The 16,199-nt window shown below is 53.7% G+C and overlaps 1 protein-coding gene across 1 annotated transcript in view; it reads left to right on the forward strand.

Moving 5' to 3' along the window:
- SLC38A10 (solute carrier family 38 member 10) overlaps positions 1 to 16,199 on the forward strand; it is a 35,880-nt gene that overhangs the window by 15,775 nt on the left and 3,906 nt on the right. Inside the window, exons 9-14 of the mRNA XM_051635137.1 lie at positions 189 to 300; positions 474 to 580; positions 6,153 to 6,306; positions 12,307 to 12,477; positions 12,800 to 13,279; positions 13,848 to 13,952. Of these exons, the coding sequence (XP_051491097.1) occupies positions 189 to 300; positions 474 to 580; positions 6,153 to 6,306; positions 12,307 to 12,477; positions 12,800 to 13,279; positions 13,848 to 13,952 (1,129 nt within the window). The remainder of the gene's footprint in view (positions 1 to 188; positions 301 to 473; positions 581 to 6,152; positions 6,307 to 12,306; positions 12,478 to 12,799; positions 13,280 to 13,847; positions 13,953 to 16,199) is intronic.

A 16,199-nucleotide genomic window follows, 5' to 3' on the forward strand; every position in this document is an offset into this window, starting at 1 on the left:
TCAAATGCAGTTGCATATTAAAACTGTTCAACCACCTCTAACTGACACACCCCCAGCATTCACCTCCATGGACACCATGGCCTGGAGGTGCTGAAGGTGCTGGAGCCCCCTGGGGTAATTGCTTAGGAGTTGTAGGATGTGATGGTGGAGCTGAACTCATCCCCCCTCTCCCACCTTTTCTCTTCCAGCAAAAAGATGGCACCTTTGCTGCAGGGGGCTACATGCCCCCCCTTCGCTTCAAAGCCCTGACTCTGGCTGTGGTGTTTGGAACCATGGTAGGAGGCATCATGATCCCCAACGGTGAGTGAGGAGTTGGGACTAAGGGGCTGTGGCTGTTTCCTCTGGTCTCTTTTACTTGTTTTTCTGGGTGGGGTGACCAGGCCCGCTGGGGGCTTGCACCCAGCCTCCATGTGCTGCTGCTCTGGCTCTCCTGGAATGGACCTTTGTTGATGTGTCTCCTTCTTCTTTGCCAGTGGAAACAGTCCTGGGCCTGACAGGTGCCACCATGGGGAGTCTCATCTGTTTTATCTGCCCTGCTCTTATTTACAAGAAGATCCACAAGAATGCACTTTGTTCACAGGTCAGTGCTGATGCTCCTTGACGTCCCCCTAAGCCCTCTGCAGAGCCTGGGAACGTAGTTAATTTGGCTGAAGCAAAAAAACTGCTCAGCACCTCCTCCAGCCTCCCCCTCCAGTCTGCCCAGTACAGGTGGGAGCTGTTCTGGTTGGCTGCCCTGGGCAGCAGCACTCACAGGCAGAGGAGGGGCTGCCCTGCCCTGTGCTGGAACACCAGCTCTTTTTGTCCCTCAAGGAAGCATTCATTCCATGCATAAATTAAATGCTGCTTCCAGCCTGCCTTCTGGTGGGCTTCAGGTTCTGTATCCACAGAGTGGGAAATCCAGGCAGCCTATAAAACCTTCCCAGGATTTCCATCTCGACCTGCCTGGGCTGGTTAAAACAAACACGGGTTCTCAGCGATGCGGTTCTTGCTGCTGACCCTCAGCTTTCTGGTTTCAACCAAAATAACAGTAATAAAAAGGAACACACACATAGAGGTCTTGCTTCAGGAACTGATTTTTTAAAAATTGGGGTCGTCCAGAGGCTGGTAGAAGTTTAACTTTTCCTTTTGCTCCTGTTTGAATTGGTCTCCTCGGGGACTGAGACAAAGTGGCTCTTTGCTGGGCTCGATCTCTCAGCTTCTGCAGATACTCTGCTTTTAGGGGCTGAAATGAGCAGGTTTTTGTAACAACAACTTCACCCAGTGTTAGCAGGGCTCTGTCCCAGTGTTCCCAGTCGTGACAATGCTGGCCTGGGAATAAGGATTTTGGCAAACTCTGGAGTCAGCAGGGACAGAGCACGACATTTTGATGTGTCCTGCGGAGCTGATGGCTTGTTCTGTGTGTAATGACTTGTGGCTTTGCAAACCTACATGAAGTTTTTAAGCAGGGCATATATGTATTTTTTTTTTTCTTCCTCCACACTTTCTCTGACACAAGGAAATAGTCCAACTTTCCAGCTTTCACTCTGAATTCTTACACTTTGCTCCTAACTTCTTTGACTGAAACCCCAAGCAGGAGTCTGAATGCCAGCCTGGATTTTTCAGGCAAACAAAGAGCACTTTCAAGAATTGCTTTCTATTCCAGCCCAGCCAGAACGTTTCTCTGCAGTGCCTTGAAACTGCACTTAGGATGTGCTGAGCTCTTAGACTGGCTGCCCAGAGGCCACTGTCAGCTGCCTGGGGTTGAACACTGGGGCTCTCACAAAGCCTGACCCCCAATGCTGGTCACAAGGCTGGTGGAGATGTTTGTCCTGCAGAAATTCCCACAAAGGAATAAGGGCTTATCTCAAGCATCAGCCCCCAGGTTACCCTGGCATTTCAAGGGGCTGGTAGCAAGCTGTCCAGCCTTCTCTTGAGTGATCCATGGCCTGTCAGGTTTGCATACTTGCTGTGACTGATGCTCTGAAGTGCTGCAGTGAGGGCACACCTGCCTTCAGCGAGCTGCTGGGCTGTGCAGCACCTCCCCGCCTCCTTGGGAGCCCAGTTCTGGGCCCACCCTCTCCTCCTTTCTCCAGGTCTTCTGCAAAGACTCATTTATTCTTTCCCTGAAGCTCCGTCTTTGGTCTCCTCCTGCATTCCTGCTTTCTTTGATCAGGCACTCCACTCCATCAAAACATGCTCCTGTGAAAACTGGCAGTCAGGGGGGAGCAGGAGGCAGCCCTGGGCATAGCTGTCCCTCCTGCTTTCCCCTCTCTAAACAACGTATGTATATGTTCTCCCTCCCTCCATCATCCTCAGCTTTCTCCCAGAGCTGCAGACCTTCTCAACACCTTATTCTTGCTGGAACTATCTCAATTCTTGCCATGCAGCTGCTGAGAGAACTGTCTTCTTTTCTTGGGCCACCTCTGGCATCCAGCAAAGTCCCGTGTTGGAGCTGGTGGGATGAGAAGGTCAGATTTACTGAGCTGGGAAGATGGTGTGAACTGAGGCTATGAATTCAAAGTGGTGAAGAGGGTTCCAGCAGGAGGGATATGGGCAGACCCAGATGTTTGCTGGCCAGGCAAGAGCACTGGAAGCTTCTGCCAGCGAGTTGTTAATTATTGCAGCTGGGGCCGCAGCTCGGGCCAGGCTGGGGGGTGGCTGGGTTGAAAGGCTTGTTGTGTTGGAGGGATGATTGGGTAACAGAGCAGTTACAAACCTTGAATGCAGGTGTGCAGTGCTGAGGGAAGCAGGGACAATGTCCCTTTCCTTGTGGTTAAGCATCAGGTGTGTTCTGGTAAAGGTGCAGGTCCAGGTCCTGCTGCCTCCAGGGAGCCTGGAGTGGGGACATGAAGCAAGGTTTGGCAGAGAGCTGCTGAAGGTCACACTGAGGTCTGTAAACAGAATGTTTGACTTCTAACAGGAAGGTGTTGGCTTCCCAGTGTTGACACAAGGCTGTCTGAGAGGCCCCTCCTAGGGAGACCAGTGTTGCTGTTGTCCCATTTGGGGAAGAGAAGCTGGAGAGGCTGCTCCAGGTCAGGAAATGACCCCTCAGTCTCAATCCTGTGTGGATGGAAAAGAGATTCCCCTCTGCCCTGCCCTGGCCAGCGCACCAGCACACCTTCAGCACCACGCTTGGGCAGTTCAGCCCTTCCAACAGTGTCTCTGTTGTGGTGACCAGCCCGGTGGTGACCCGGGCTCTGCATTCCTTCTCCATGACTCTGTCCCTCCACACGCTCCCAGTCCGACGCGGCGCAGCTCGGAGGGTGTCGTCACTCCACACAAATGCAGCCTGGGTTTTTGTGTTTGGTTTGGGTTTTTTTTTGGCTTCCCGCTGATGGCCCAGGCGTGGCTAGAGGAGATGGTCTGAGCTAATGACACTGCTGCACAAAGTTCAAGTTATCTTCTGGGAGGAAGGACGGCCGAGGGAAAGCGACCAGCAAAGGAAATGGCCCCATAAACTTCCTCTGCTGAATTCCCGTCCGTGCTCGGAGCTTTCCTCTCGGGGGACAGCCCCTGTGCTTTGCTGACCTGCCCCTTGGAGGAGGCTGCAGCCAGAAGGGTTTACACATCCTCTGGCCATATTCACACTGAGAGGTGCTCCTGGAGAAGCTCTCAGCAGGTTTGCTTTTCAGAGGTGTGGGGGAGATTCCTCCTGTAGGACCAGATACTGGCTGGGAATTATCCCAATTCTTAGCTCTTCAGTTGGATGTTTGGGGGAGGTGGCTTCTCTGACAGTTTTTGGTTCCTTGAGCCACAAGGTCCTTGCACCCCAAGTTCATCTTCCTTCCATTGCCTCAGTGGTCCCTTGAGCACAAACTGCCTGGTTTTTCTGTTCTCCATGTAATGAAGCCAAAGTGTGGAGCTCACTATTCTGGCCTTCAGTTGCTAAGGGGGTAGGTGAGGAGGAGATGAGCTACTGTGGAGGGGCTGAAGATGAGGCTGCTGGTCCTTGTCAGCCCAGCCCCACTGTGACTGCTCTGGGAAGCTCACAGATGAATTCCAAGTGCGAAACCATCAGAGCAGTTTGAATCCAAGGCGTCCAGGCCTCCTGGTTTCCCACTAAGACAAGAAACAACAAAAATCCTTTTAAAACACCTGACGTTCTCAGCCATTTCCTACAGTTCCTTTCTCTCCCACGTTGCTCCTGGTTCCTGTGGCACCAGAATAGATCCTCTTTGTGGAAAGGCTTTTCCTCTCCACTGTTGTTTCTGGAAGACTCCAAAGGATCCTTCCAGTCGCAAAGAGTCTTTCTGCCAGGGCTGGAGGTTTGTGTGAGGGGAGGAAGGGGATGAGCTGGGAGCCCAGGGCAGCCGTGGCAGGACCTGCTGCCTCCACTCCTGCCCCGTCTGGGGTGGCAGGATATCTGCTCTCTCTGCACCCACACCGGGAGCAGATCTGACTTCTATTTCCTTTGCAACATCTCCAAGGTCTGGCCTCTGCTTCCTGGCCATGCTGCTCATCCCTTGTCCAGAGCTGCTTCATGTGCTGGCCAACCTTTTCCTTCCAAAGGTGTCTTGTCTGTCTGTCTGCAGGGCTGTGCTGAGAGCAGCTCTCCTGGCCCCGAGGATCTCATCGCCCTGATCCATGTTTCTGGGTAATCTCCCTTGGCATGAAGGAGGAGAGGCAAGCATTGTCCTCTCCTCCCTCCCCAGTGTTTTAATTTCTTCTCTCAATTTTGCTCCTTTTCCCCTTTATTTTCAGTTTTCTCCTTCCAGCAGCTCCCAGGTGGAGCAGTGCTCCCCTGTAGCTGTTCCTGTAGCATCTTTGTTTTTCTTTTTGTGATTCAGGGTGTGGATGCTGCAGGGTGAGGATTCTGGGGGAAGAGGATGAGTCCTGCAGGATGTGCAAGGAGAATGTACAGTTTGCAGGATTATGCTGGATCCTTTGCTGCCATAGGCAGAGCTGCAGAGATGAGCGAGATCCCGGGCGTTTCAGAAAGCAGAATGGGTTTAGAATAAAAAGGGAAGGAATTGCTGCATCATAAATACCAATTTGCTGCAAACTTTCAGCTTCCCAGCATTGCAGAGGTATTTTCTGGTCTGCATGTGATGGTTCCTGTTGCTCCCATGGTCTGTTGGGGACAGGAGCTGGTGGGAAGACCCGTGTTCCCAGCAGAGCGTGCGGCTCCCCTGCCTGCTGCCTCCAGCACTGACTTGCAGACTTTATCCTACCAGTTGCTCATTCACATGCAAACCAGGTTCCATGAGAAGCCCTCGCCGTGACAATTGCAATGATTAACTGTATAAAAACAATGTATTAGAGTTTAATTAAACCTGCCCAGTTAGCCTTGTCAGCCATCCTCTCGTCTGGAGGAGCGGGCAGGCCTGGGGCACTGAGCCCACAGATGTTCCTCTGCTCCTCTTGCTGTTGCACATCATCTTGCTTGTCCTTCTTGAGTCACCCTCTGGTTTGCTAGCACTCCCAGGGATTTGTTTTGGGGTTTTTTTGGTGCAAAGATGGCAAGTTTTTTATTCCTTCTCTTATTCCTCATGTGACGTTAGATCCATTGATCACTAGATAATGAGCTCTAGGAATGTTCTTGTTGTTTGTGGTTGTTTTCTTGTTTTTGAGTTAGAGAAACTCATAGAGCCCGTTCCTCCACAGGATCCAGGTCTTGCTGGTTTTATTCTCTGTGGTCCCAGCTTTCTGGAAATCCATTAGTTACTTCTTACCAGCTTCTTGAGCACTGGCTGCCAGGAGTTGTGTGTGGACATCTTGCTCTTGTTCTCAAAAAAAAGAATTGTGACACAGCTCCCAGGAAACCTTTCTAGGCTGTGAACAGGTTGGGCACCCCTGTTCTCAGCCAGACTGGATTTCATGGAGTTCTGCTGCTGGAAATAACAGGGAATGAGTCTTTGCAGCTGGACTCGTGTCTGCCATGTGCATTTTTCTATTCTTACATCCCTTCAGCTTGCATTTGAGCCACCTTTTCAGCAGCTTCCAGCATTGCAACTCTGGGATGTCTGTACATCCAAATACAAACCTCAGCCAAAAGATGGTGGTTTTATTTTTATTTTTCACCTCTTAAATTCCTCTCCTCTTCTTTCTCCCTGATGGAACTCTGTCATTGCACTGAGCTTGGCATTGTTTGGAGACCCTGTTTGCATGAAGGAGGCTCTGCTGGAGTCCTGTTGGTTCTGCTGTGCTGACTGAAGCTCTGCCTCGTTGTGCAGGTGATCCTGTGGATTGGCCTGGGAATACTGGTTATCAGCACATACACCACCTTGTCTGCAACGGAGGACACCCGGGGGAAGACAGAAGCAGTGGGCTTGGAGCACCTGGATAGAGGGGAGAACAGGATTGATGAGGATTCACTCAAAATCCCAGGTGTGTGTCTGCGTCGCGCTTCCAGCCCTGCTCCCAGCTTCACCTCTTTAAAAAAACCCACATTTTTTTAAGAAGTGTGGTGGAAGCAGGGTCACTTCCTGGCAGCTCTGTGCATCTTCACAGCATCCTGTGGATTTTTCCCAAGAAAGGCTGTGGCTTTGCCTTCTGGAAAAGCCTGGTGGGATCTCGTGGGAGTTGTTCTTTAGGGAAGGGAAAGGAGAGGTAGGGCAGGGGGCTGGGGTCCCCCCTGGGGGTGGAGCACAGCTCTCCCCGGGTGGGGGAGATAAATGCAGCTCTGTGAGCAGTGAGGGCTCTGGGCTGGCCACCTGTCCAAGGGCCTGAGTGGCCAAACAGGGCTGCTTTCACCATCCCTGCCAGCCCATTGTCCCCGCTCTCCATAACGAGCCATTCACTGTACTCCAAGGTATGTAAATTTATGAGTGCTGACTGTTTTTGTTGTTTGTTGTGTTGTTGGTTTTTTTTTTGGTGGGGAGGATATAAATTTGGATTGGGTTTTGGCTCTGACAAAGCCCGTGATTATGCCTCAGCTTTGTTTACTGGTCCACATTATTTATTATTTGTTTACTGTGGCCGTTGATGGAATTATGGCCCATCCCTCCCTTCCCCAGCTGCAGGCTCCCTATGCAAGGCCATGGCTGGCAGGTGTCCCCTAACCCTGCTGCCCCTCTTCTCTGCCTGTGTCCTCTTCCTTTATTTTATTTTTGTTTGGTTCTGTTCCTCCCTTGTTTGTTGATTTATTTTTTTTTTCATTTGTTTTGTTTGGGTTTTGTTTTGTTGGGGTATTTTTGCTGTTGTTGTTCTTGGGGAGGCCTTGAAATATCCTCGCAGAGATTGAGAAGGGAAGTGAGAAAGGGGCTGTCTCTTTGGAGGGAGATTATCCTCCCTCCTGCTTCTTGGCTGGGTTCCTGCCCAGCAGCTTGGAGTGTCTCCAAGACACCGGTGCTGCTGCCGATAACGTTGATTCCTGGGTTGCTCTGTCCCTGGCAGCTATGGGGGTTGATGCCTTCACACCTGGAGTTCCCCCAAGGCACATGTGCCTCCTCAGGCCCTGGGATGCCCATGAACTTGGGGCAGAAGCTGCTCTTGGTCCCTGAATCGAGCACGCTCAGCAGGGCTGGGAGGAGGGATGCAGTTGAATTCTTCCGTCTTGGTTAATTTTGGAGCTGTAATGGCCAAAGAACAGCTGCTCGGTTCAGGAGGAGTCGCTAATGACACGTGTTCTTGTGGCTGGGAGGAGGGAAAAAGTCCCATAAAAGATGGTGACTGCTGGAGGTTCTGAATCTCTTCTCCCCCTCTTCTCCCTGTGATCCAGGGCGGCAGAGTAGGATCCTGGGTCTCCCGCTGTGCCCGCCGCCCGTGCCTGGAGCTCAGCAGCATCAGCATGATTGCTGCTGGATTAAATAACCCTGCTGGGGAGGAAGGCAGGTTTTTAGTGCTCTTAGTTCCTAAACCCCCGTGGGAGGAGCCATGCAGCTCCTGGGCAGCTCTCTGGTGCCCAGCGTGGGCCCTTTCATGGTCTGCGGGCTGCTGGCTCTGCCCTGGGGAGTGGAGCCCAGCCTGGGTGCTCCATCCCTGGGGACAAGGACCTCGTAGGGCTGCTGGGAGAGCTGCTGCTCTGAACCTTGGATCTGTGCCTCCCTGTGCCTCTGCAGGATGTTGGCTTGACTAGCAATGAGAGGCAGTAAATGGTGCCCTTCTTCCCCCCCCCCCCTCCCAGCCCCACATCCTCACCCAGCTTGTTTTGCAGAGGCAGGAGCCTGGAAAACACCAGAGCAGCTGCATCCTTCCATCCGAGGGGCTGCCCCACATCACCTGGGTGCTCTCCTGGGTGCTCTCCCATTCCATATTCCTCACACGGGGCTGTGCAAACACTGCTTCTCCCCAGGCACCAGTGGTGGGTGCTCAGCCCCAGCCCCGTGCCGGGAGCTGCCTGGCCGAGGCGAACCCGGGGGCTGCGCGGGGCCTTTTCCCACTCCTGCCTTGCCTGCCTGCCTGTCAGCATGTGAGAGGAGTTTTATTGGCCTCTTTGATGTTGCGGAGACCAGAACTGTACAGACTTTCATTAAAACCCTGCCCTGTGGGCCCTGGGATTATGAATATTAGAACATTGCCCTTTTATGTGAACACGTATTGACCAGCGAACTCTGAGCAGTGTTTTTACTAACGACACCCAAGTGCCCGTTACAGCCCCTGCCTGTATTGCTGGAGGTTTTACTGTCAGCAGCTCTTCGGGAAAGGTATAAAACCCCTTTCAGAAACGTTCTGCTGCTCCATGCAGCGTGTGCCCGTATGTGAAAAGGTTGCTAAGCTGCCTGTGGAAGCTCAGGAAGGCAATTATCTGTTGTGTTGTGTTTTTTTTTTAAAAAAAAAAAAAAAAAGAAAAAAGCTAATTAGGCAATTTTTCTCTGTATTTGAAAGCACCCCAGAGGGTCTCATGGGGTGGATTAAGATTTTGTAATATTTTTCAGCTCCTTATTCGATCATTGCTGCTTCATTTTCTTTCTCTGGCTTGTGCAATATTGGGTAACAAAGACCTGATTCACACTCCTTGTGCAAGAGCAGCCTTTACCCTGTGCTGCAGGGACCCTTCTCCCTCCATCCCCCCCTCCATCCATCCTGGATGTGGGGGGCTGTGTTATACAGACTTAGGCAAAGCTTGACTCTGTCTCTGGCTTCCCCGCTGGCTGCAGCGCAATGCTGAGGTTCTCCTCAGTGCCACCTCCATCTGTGTCCCCAGAAAGGGACCTGCCTTGCCACAGGCTGTGTCCCTGCTGGTGCTCTTAGCCTGGGCAGCCCCGAACATGTGTGCAGCGTGGATTACACCCAGATCCTAATAGCTGCAGGAACAGCTTGATGCTGCTGCAGCTCTCCCTGGTGCTTTGTGCGAGCGAGCTTTTAATAGCGCCTGTGACACAGAAAAGGAACCATCAGCCTCGTGTAATTTGGGTTCGTTTTTACTGCTGGTGCGTCAGGAGACAACTGTGAACTAATTTCAGTGATGCCATTCGATAACCTTGTGAAATCTGTAACCGTTCCGGGGGGGTGGGGGGGATCCTGGAAGGCTGGGCTGGGCTCCCTGGGGGGCTCAGCGCTGCTTGGCCCCTGGGAGGGCAGGGGTTTGCCCCCCAACCCTCTGCCCCCTTGTTCTTCCCTGTTCTCCTTTGCAGGAGAACGTACTCGTGCATCTTGCTCCATTTCACAGCTCTGAGGAGGTTTAAGCAGGTCCCGACCCCCATGTCCCTCACCAGCCCTTGGCCACTGGCCCCTGCTCTGATGCTCCGGGCATCGCTCAGCTGCGGGGAGAGGGTGGGTGTCCCTGAGCTCCCAGTGCTGTCCCTGGGGCTCCCTAGATCCCTGGGGATCACAGGGAGGTCCTTCTCACTGCCTGTGCTGGGAGCAGGGTGTGCGGACCCATCTTTTGGCTACGGTGGAAGAGAGCGATCGGAAAAACCACGTGAGGAGGGATTTAATGCCTTTCTGGGACCATTGCTACTACCCGAACCAGGAGCTGTGGGGAGGGGGGGAGGAAGGGAAGCTTTTAGGTTGCTAATCATGAAATTTTATTGCAGCCTAGAGAGGCCGTTGTCAAACCACAACAGACAGGCAGACACACACAAATCAGTTGCAGAAAGCCCCGCTTCCCTTTGCCGCCCCACGAGCGCGAGGCAGGAGCTGCTGCCGCCCCTCAGCCCCGGGGGGGGCCCAGCAGGACCCCCGGCAGCAGGACTGGGGGCACAGCGAACCCTCCTGGTGCTGCCCAACATCCAGCTCTGGGTGTTGGAAGCCAAAAAAAAAAAAAAAAAAAAAAAAAAGAAGAAGCTTTTACAGCCTCTGAGCTCTCGCCTGTGAAGTCCAGCACCGCTCATAAAAGACGGGGAGGCGCAGCGTCTCTGCGAGGCTCTCCGGAGGGACCCGGGGGGCGGCCAGACAGTGAGAGCGATTATTACACATCCTGAGCAAGATTGTTCTCTGCAAACCACATATAGCCCCTTATAGATTTCCATGCAGCGTGAGAGGTCGTTAATTCACGCCCTGATGATGAACTTAATTTTGTTTCCCGCTGAGCTAATGACGGCTTAGAGGCAACTTTGTCTTATTATGGTGTGGAGACTTCTGGTGTTGGGGTTGTTGGGTTTGTTTTTTTTTTTTCTGGTGTTTTGTTTGTGTTTTGGTCCTTTCTTGCATTGTTTGCAGAACACTGAACATGTGGCCGCCTCTTGATTTATGATTGATGCTGCTTCTCCTGGCAGTGGGGCCTCCCCCAGCCCCTCTGTCCCATCCAGGACCCCTCGGGGGGGTTTCACCTGCTGCAGGGTCCTCTGGCCAAACCCTCCCTGTTCTCCAGGGTTGTTCTGGTTTTAACTCCTCCATTTCCCACTTGCATGGAATGCTTCCCACCCCCCCCTTTTTTTTTTTTTTCCTTCCCCCCCCTGCCCATCATCCTGCAGGGCTGCTGTGGGTCACCATTCCCTCCGGCCGTGGGAACGACGCTCCCCACGGCGCGGTTCTCCGGACCCTCTGGTTTCAGGCCTCTCCTAAGGCAGCCACCTCCCGCCTTCATGAACCAATTAACGAAAAAACTTTCCTCCAATAGAGTAAATAATTTTTTGCTGTGAGGCCAGAATGTAGCTGGGAACATCTGCAGCAGTGCCGAGCGCTCCCTTCCCCGGCCTCAGCTTCCCAGGGCCCCTGTCCAGGGCTGGGCACTGGTTCCTGCAGTCCGAGCTTTCCTGAAAGGAGGAGTGTCCTGCCCTGACTTGCTGAACCCTGGGAAGTCCCTCAATGGAGAGAGGGACCCTTGGGTACCAGACTCGCATTTCTCAGAAAATCCAAGTCCTTTTCCCCTCCCACTGTCATTCCCAAACCAAAGGAACTTGGAAAGCCATCCAGCCCCGGCTCACGTCCCTTCAGTGGGGTGGGGAGCTCTGGGCCAGAGAGTCCAGGTTTCTGGAGAGACTCTGCATCCTCTGGCTCGCATCCCTCTGGGCCAGGATTTTGTACTTATTTTGTTGCTGTGTGGTGCCTTTCACCCCCCCCCAGCTCGGGTAGGGCCCACGCAGCTGAAGTTGTGGCAATCTCTTCTTTCCCATGAGTTCATCTTGTAATAAATCGCACCAGCCCCGCAGAGGGGGAGGAGAAAAATTGAAAGATGTTTATAGAATTAATTCCCCAAAGGAAATCGCATGGGGGAGGGCAAATGGGGGGAAGAGTTGGGAATTTTTTTTTTGGTTACAGAAGATAGAATTTTTTTTTTTTTTAATGGAAAAAAAAATCTGCAGAACAACTTCAGTGCTGGGAAACAATTAGATTTCCTCCTCTGCTGCTCTTATAAGGAAGAGCTGGCTCCTTGTTCACGCTGTGTGGGTTGTCCTCTGCCACCCTGGGGTGGGAAGGGGCTGTTCCCATCCCCTGGGACGTGCCACGAATTCCACGTGGTTACTCCAGTAACTGGTTTGACTGGGATTTGTCTTCCAGAAACATCTTGTCTCTTCGAGGGAGAGACAGGGAGAGTCCCCTGTCTCCCTGGGGAGTTTCCCCTAATGCTGTCTAATCATGTTCCTCAACACTTTGTGCCTTCTGCGGCGTTCGAAGCGTTTTGGAAACATAAAAATACAAATAAACGAGGTTTTTGAGCTGCTTTGCAGCGTGCGGGCAGGCGCCTGGGGGGGCTGCAGCCGGATTCTCCCTCGGTTTTTCCCAGTGCTCGGGGGTCTGTGGCGGGGGAGCTGGGAGGATGCTACCATCTGGTGGCACAGCTCGCAGCGGCAGCCGGCTCATCCCGGCTCCATCCCTGCCCTGCCTACCCTGGGCTGCCATAAAAAAAAAACCACGGTCGGGAGAACAAACAAACGACCCCAGAACAAAAGCCCCCGCCCCTCCCCTGTGAAGGCCGGAGGGGAAAAAAGCCGCTCAGCTGGTTGTGGTGGCCTCGGTGCAGCCGTGTGTGACCTCCTCCAATTCTCTGTCCTGCCCTTCCAGAGCAGAACCCGGCTGTGGAGGAGGCTGAGGATGACCGGGATAAACCCAAGCTGCTGGAGGAGAAGGAGGAGATGGAGCAGCCACAAATCAAGGTGCCCATGGAGGTACCCAAGAGAGAGGAGGAGAGGGGAAAGCTGGAGGAGAAAGTGCAGCTTGACCGCCCTGATCAAGGTAACGAGGGAAGGGGCCAGCTTTGGAGCTGGGAGGGGTGCATTGCAGGGCTATTTCAGATAAACATCCTGATTTCTGCTCATTACCTCGAGGTGATTTAGTATTTGATGCTCTTGAGGTTTGTTACAATCACAGAATCATTGAGGTTGGAAAATACCCTTTAAAATGCTCATCGATTGCCTCCTCCTGCGTCAGGGATGCAGTGTCCTGATGGGGAGGGAAAGGCAGGGCTGAAGGAGGGCAGCAGGCTGGGTGCCAGGTGAGCTGTGAACCTTTCTCCCACCACTCTGGAAACCCTGACCCTGCCTGTTGTCTACCCTAGGGATTGCCCTGCCCGTGGGGGAAGCGCATCGCCACGAGCCACCCGTCCCACGCGATGAAGTGGTGGTGGACATGGGGCGGGAGCGGGAGGAATCCGAGGAGAAGGAGCTCAGGCCTGGAGGAGCCAACGATGGTCGGCTCAAGCCAGAGCTGGAGGAACCGGCTGCCCTGAATCCTCAGAAAGAGGCACTTGGCCCAAAACAAGGGCAGGAAGCGATCGCTGAGAACCAACTGCGGGGAGGGACTGACGAGCCCGTTAAGAATCCAAAGAACGTCCTGGAGGTGGTGGTGCAGCAGGATGGCAGGCTGCCATACAAAGAGCTGGAGCCAGACAAACAAGTGGTGCAAGCCAAGGCACAAGCTGCCATGCAGGACGGTGAGAAGAAAGCTGAAGCTGCAGGTGACGGGGAGAAATCAAAGCTCCAGCTCCCCAGGAAAGCAGAGGAGGCTGCAAACTCTGTGGAGAAGGAAGGTGACCCTGGTAAGCTCCCTCCACAGCAGATTGTCTGAAGAAACTCTCCTCTTGGCCTGTAACCCCCTCCCGAGGATGGGCAGTTGGGTTATTCCTGCCTCCATCCCAGTGTTTCCTTTTAATACACAAGATAAGCACGTGAGTGTGCACAGCCCCTTCTGCAGCTGTTGGGGAAAAGGAGGAATCTGGTGGCTTTGACAGCTGCTGTAATATCTGTCAAACAGTTGTTTGCTGGCCCACTCCACGTCAGGTGCCCTGCTGTTCCTGTGCGTCTCCCCCCTCCCCGGGGACGCGGAGCCGGGAGATCTTGACAGGTAACACATTGCTAAGTGCCCGTCTAAAAGCTCGTTAGAACCCTTCTTGCATTTTAATTGGCTGAGGTAGTTAGTGCTGGCTGGCTGCCACCAGGCTATAAGATTGTTAAATATTTTTTTTATGATGACTTCCCTCGCAGCCGTCGGGCTGAATATAAAGTGCTCTGGGTTAGGCAGGGAGGGACAAGGCGACGCGGAGTCGGTTTGGAGAACATCTCCTGCTGGAGCATCCTCACTGACTGCAAAGGTCTGTTGATCCACAGGTGAGAAGCAGGAGCTGCCTCTTCTGGATAGAGCAGATCTGGAGCTGAGGGAGACCCGGAACAGGGAGGAGAAGCTGCAGGAGAACGTGGAGAGCAAGCTGGAGGGTGAGCATGTGTCCCCAGGGTGCGCGGGGAGGTGGCAGCACCAGGTGTCCCGCGGGAGCCCTGCTGGACCCCCTGGCTTTGCAGCTCAGTGCTGCTCAGACTGGAGTGAAACTGTTTGGCTGGGGAGCAATGGGGGAACCTGGCAGCAGGGGGTGGGGAGGGGGGGGGTGGGCATTACCCTGCAGCCTCATGGCGTGGGGGCAAACCTGCGCACGTCGCTGTGGTGGGGAGTGGTGGCAGAGCCCCGTGTCCTCCTGCAGGGCATGGGTGCTGGTCCTGTGCCCTCAGCCCTTCCTCCAGCCCAGGCCAGCCTGAGCCTCAGCTGGAGAGAGGGCCTGGAGCCCAAGCTGGGGCTCACAGCCTGTGCCACAGGTTGCCATGGGGTTTTCCATTTCAGTCTGTGTGGGACTTGTCAGGGACTCTCTCATGAAGGTGTCAACAAAAGGTGCTCTGGGCTTGTTCTGCTCCTCAGCCTTTCCACCCTTTCCAGCCTCTGAGCTCTGGACCCAGAGGGTGGAAAGGGTGGAAGGGCTTCCCAGGAGCAAGACAGAGGCTGCACAGCTCCTGGGATGCTCTGTGCCTCACCAGGACCAGGGTTGGGTGCTCTGGCTGTTGCTGCCCTAGGCCATGTGAACTCAGGTTTATAATTAAACTAATTTTTATAATTAAGATTATTTTTTTTATGGTGTGCCTGTGAAAACCCAGGCAAAGCCCTGGCTTTCTCCACCATCAAAGGAGGAGCTGGGAGATACTGTTGCCTTTTCTTGGGGTGGCAGAGCTGTGCTGCACAAACACGGGAGCTCCACGTATTTGCAGAGCTCTCCGTGAGAAACGCTTTGATTTTGGCATAAAACCTTCTCCTGCTGCCTCTTCATCCCAGAGATTCCCGTGCTGAGCTGGGACCCGGCAGGCGGGAAGAGCGAGATAGGAGAAATTGCTTCTGTTTTCAGTGTTTATTCTGAGCAAAGTGTGAAAAATAAACAGATCTCGAGGAGTCAATTGCTCTCTTGAAAGGCCCAAATTCCCCCTCACAGCCCGGCTTTCAGGAGGGGGAATTCCAGAGCCTCTGGGCTAATAGCACCATCAGGGGAAATATTTCTCTGTAATCACCTCGTGGGTGATTAGCAGGACGGGAGGGGGGGTCAGGCAGTGCTGGAGAGGGGTAACCCGGCCAGCATCCCTTTTTAATTTAAATGGCATTTTACAGGCTGTTAATTCTGACATTGTTTCCTGTGGGGCATAATAGTCTTGAAACACCTTGAGTTTCAGAGGACGCTGCTTCCCGGTGTGGGAGGCACGTGGCGCTCGGGTCCCTGCCCTCTGGGCACGACATGAAATGTCTGTCCAGGTGGAAGGAAGGCAGCGACATCTCCCTGCAGTGCCAGGGCTCATACTTTGTGTGTGATGTGTTTGTGTGAGTCACCCTGAGTCACGTCGGCTTGGCCCGAGGTGCACCCACCGTGAAGGGCTGGTGGGCAGGGCTTTCCTCCCGGGGGGCTGGTGGGCAGGGGGTTCCTCCCCGGGGGGCTGCCGGGCTGCTCTGCTGCGGTTTCAGCCTGTCTGAGCACCTGTGAGAGGGCTCTGCTGTTCAACCCTGCCCTGCTGCTCGGGATCTCAGCCCTTTTATCGTCATCATCGTCACAGACTGGTTTGGGTTGGAGGGACCTTAAAGCCCATCTACTCCCACCCCTGCCTGGGCAGGGACACCTCCCACCAGCCCAGGCTGCTCCAAGCCCCATCCAACCTGCCCCTCAACACTGCCAGGGATGGGGTAGCCACAGCTTCCCTGGGCAGCCCAGGCCAGTGTCTCACCACCCTCATAGTGAAGAATTTCTTCCTGATGTCCCACCTAAATCCCCCTCTTCCAGTTTGAAGCCATTGCCCCTTGTGCCATCGCTCCATGCCCTCATAGGAAGGGCTTTTCACTGTGCTCAAAGCCAAAACCTTCAGCAGGATTGTTCAGTGGGTGTTTTCCTGCCATGGGCCAGGCTAGACCTTGACTAGGCTGGGAGAAGAGGCAACAGGAGCCTCTCCTCACCCTGGCTGTAACCCAGGACTTGCCCCTGAGAAGACCAGCTCAGGGTCTGCACCTCACGTGTTGGGTCAGTGTTTCCTTGTTGGTTCATCCCACAGTGGGTGGGTAGCTGCAGCTCCCAGTCCTGCACCTCAGCTGACTTCTTCCAGTGCCTCCTCAGGTTGCACACTTGCTCTTTGTGGTCTTTCCAGGTTCAGTTTAGTCTTTCTTTA

The sequence above is a fragment of the Apus apus genome, chromosome 17 (genome assembly GCF_020740795.1).
Source record: "Apus apus isolate bApuApu2 chromosome 17, bApuApu2.pri.cur, whole genome shotgun sequence".
Classification (NCBI taxonomy): Eukaryota; Metazoa; Chordata; class Aves; order Apodiformes; family Apodidae; genus Apus; species Apus apus.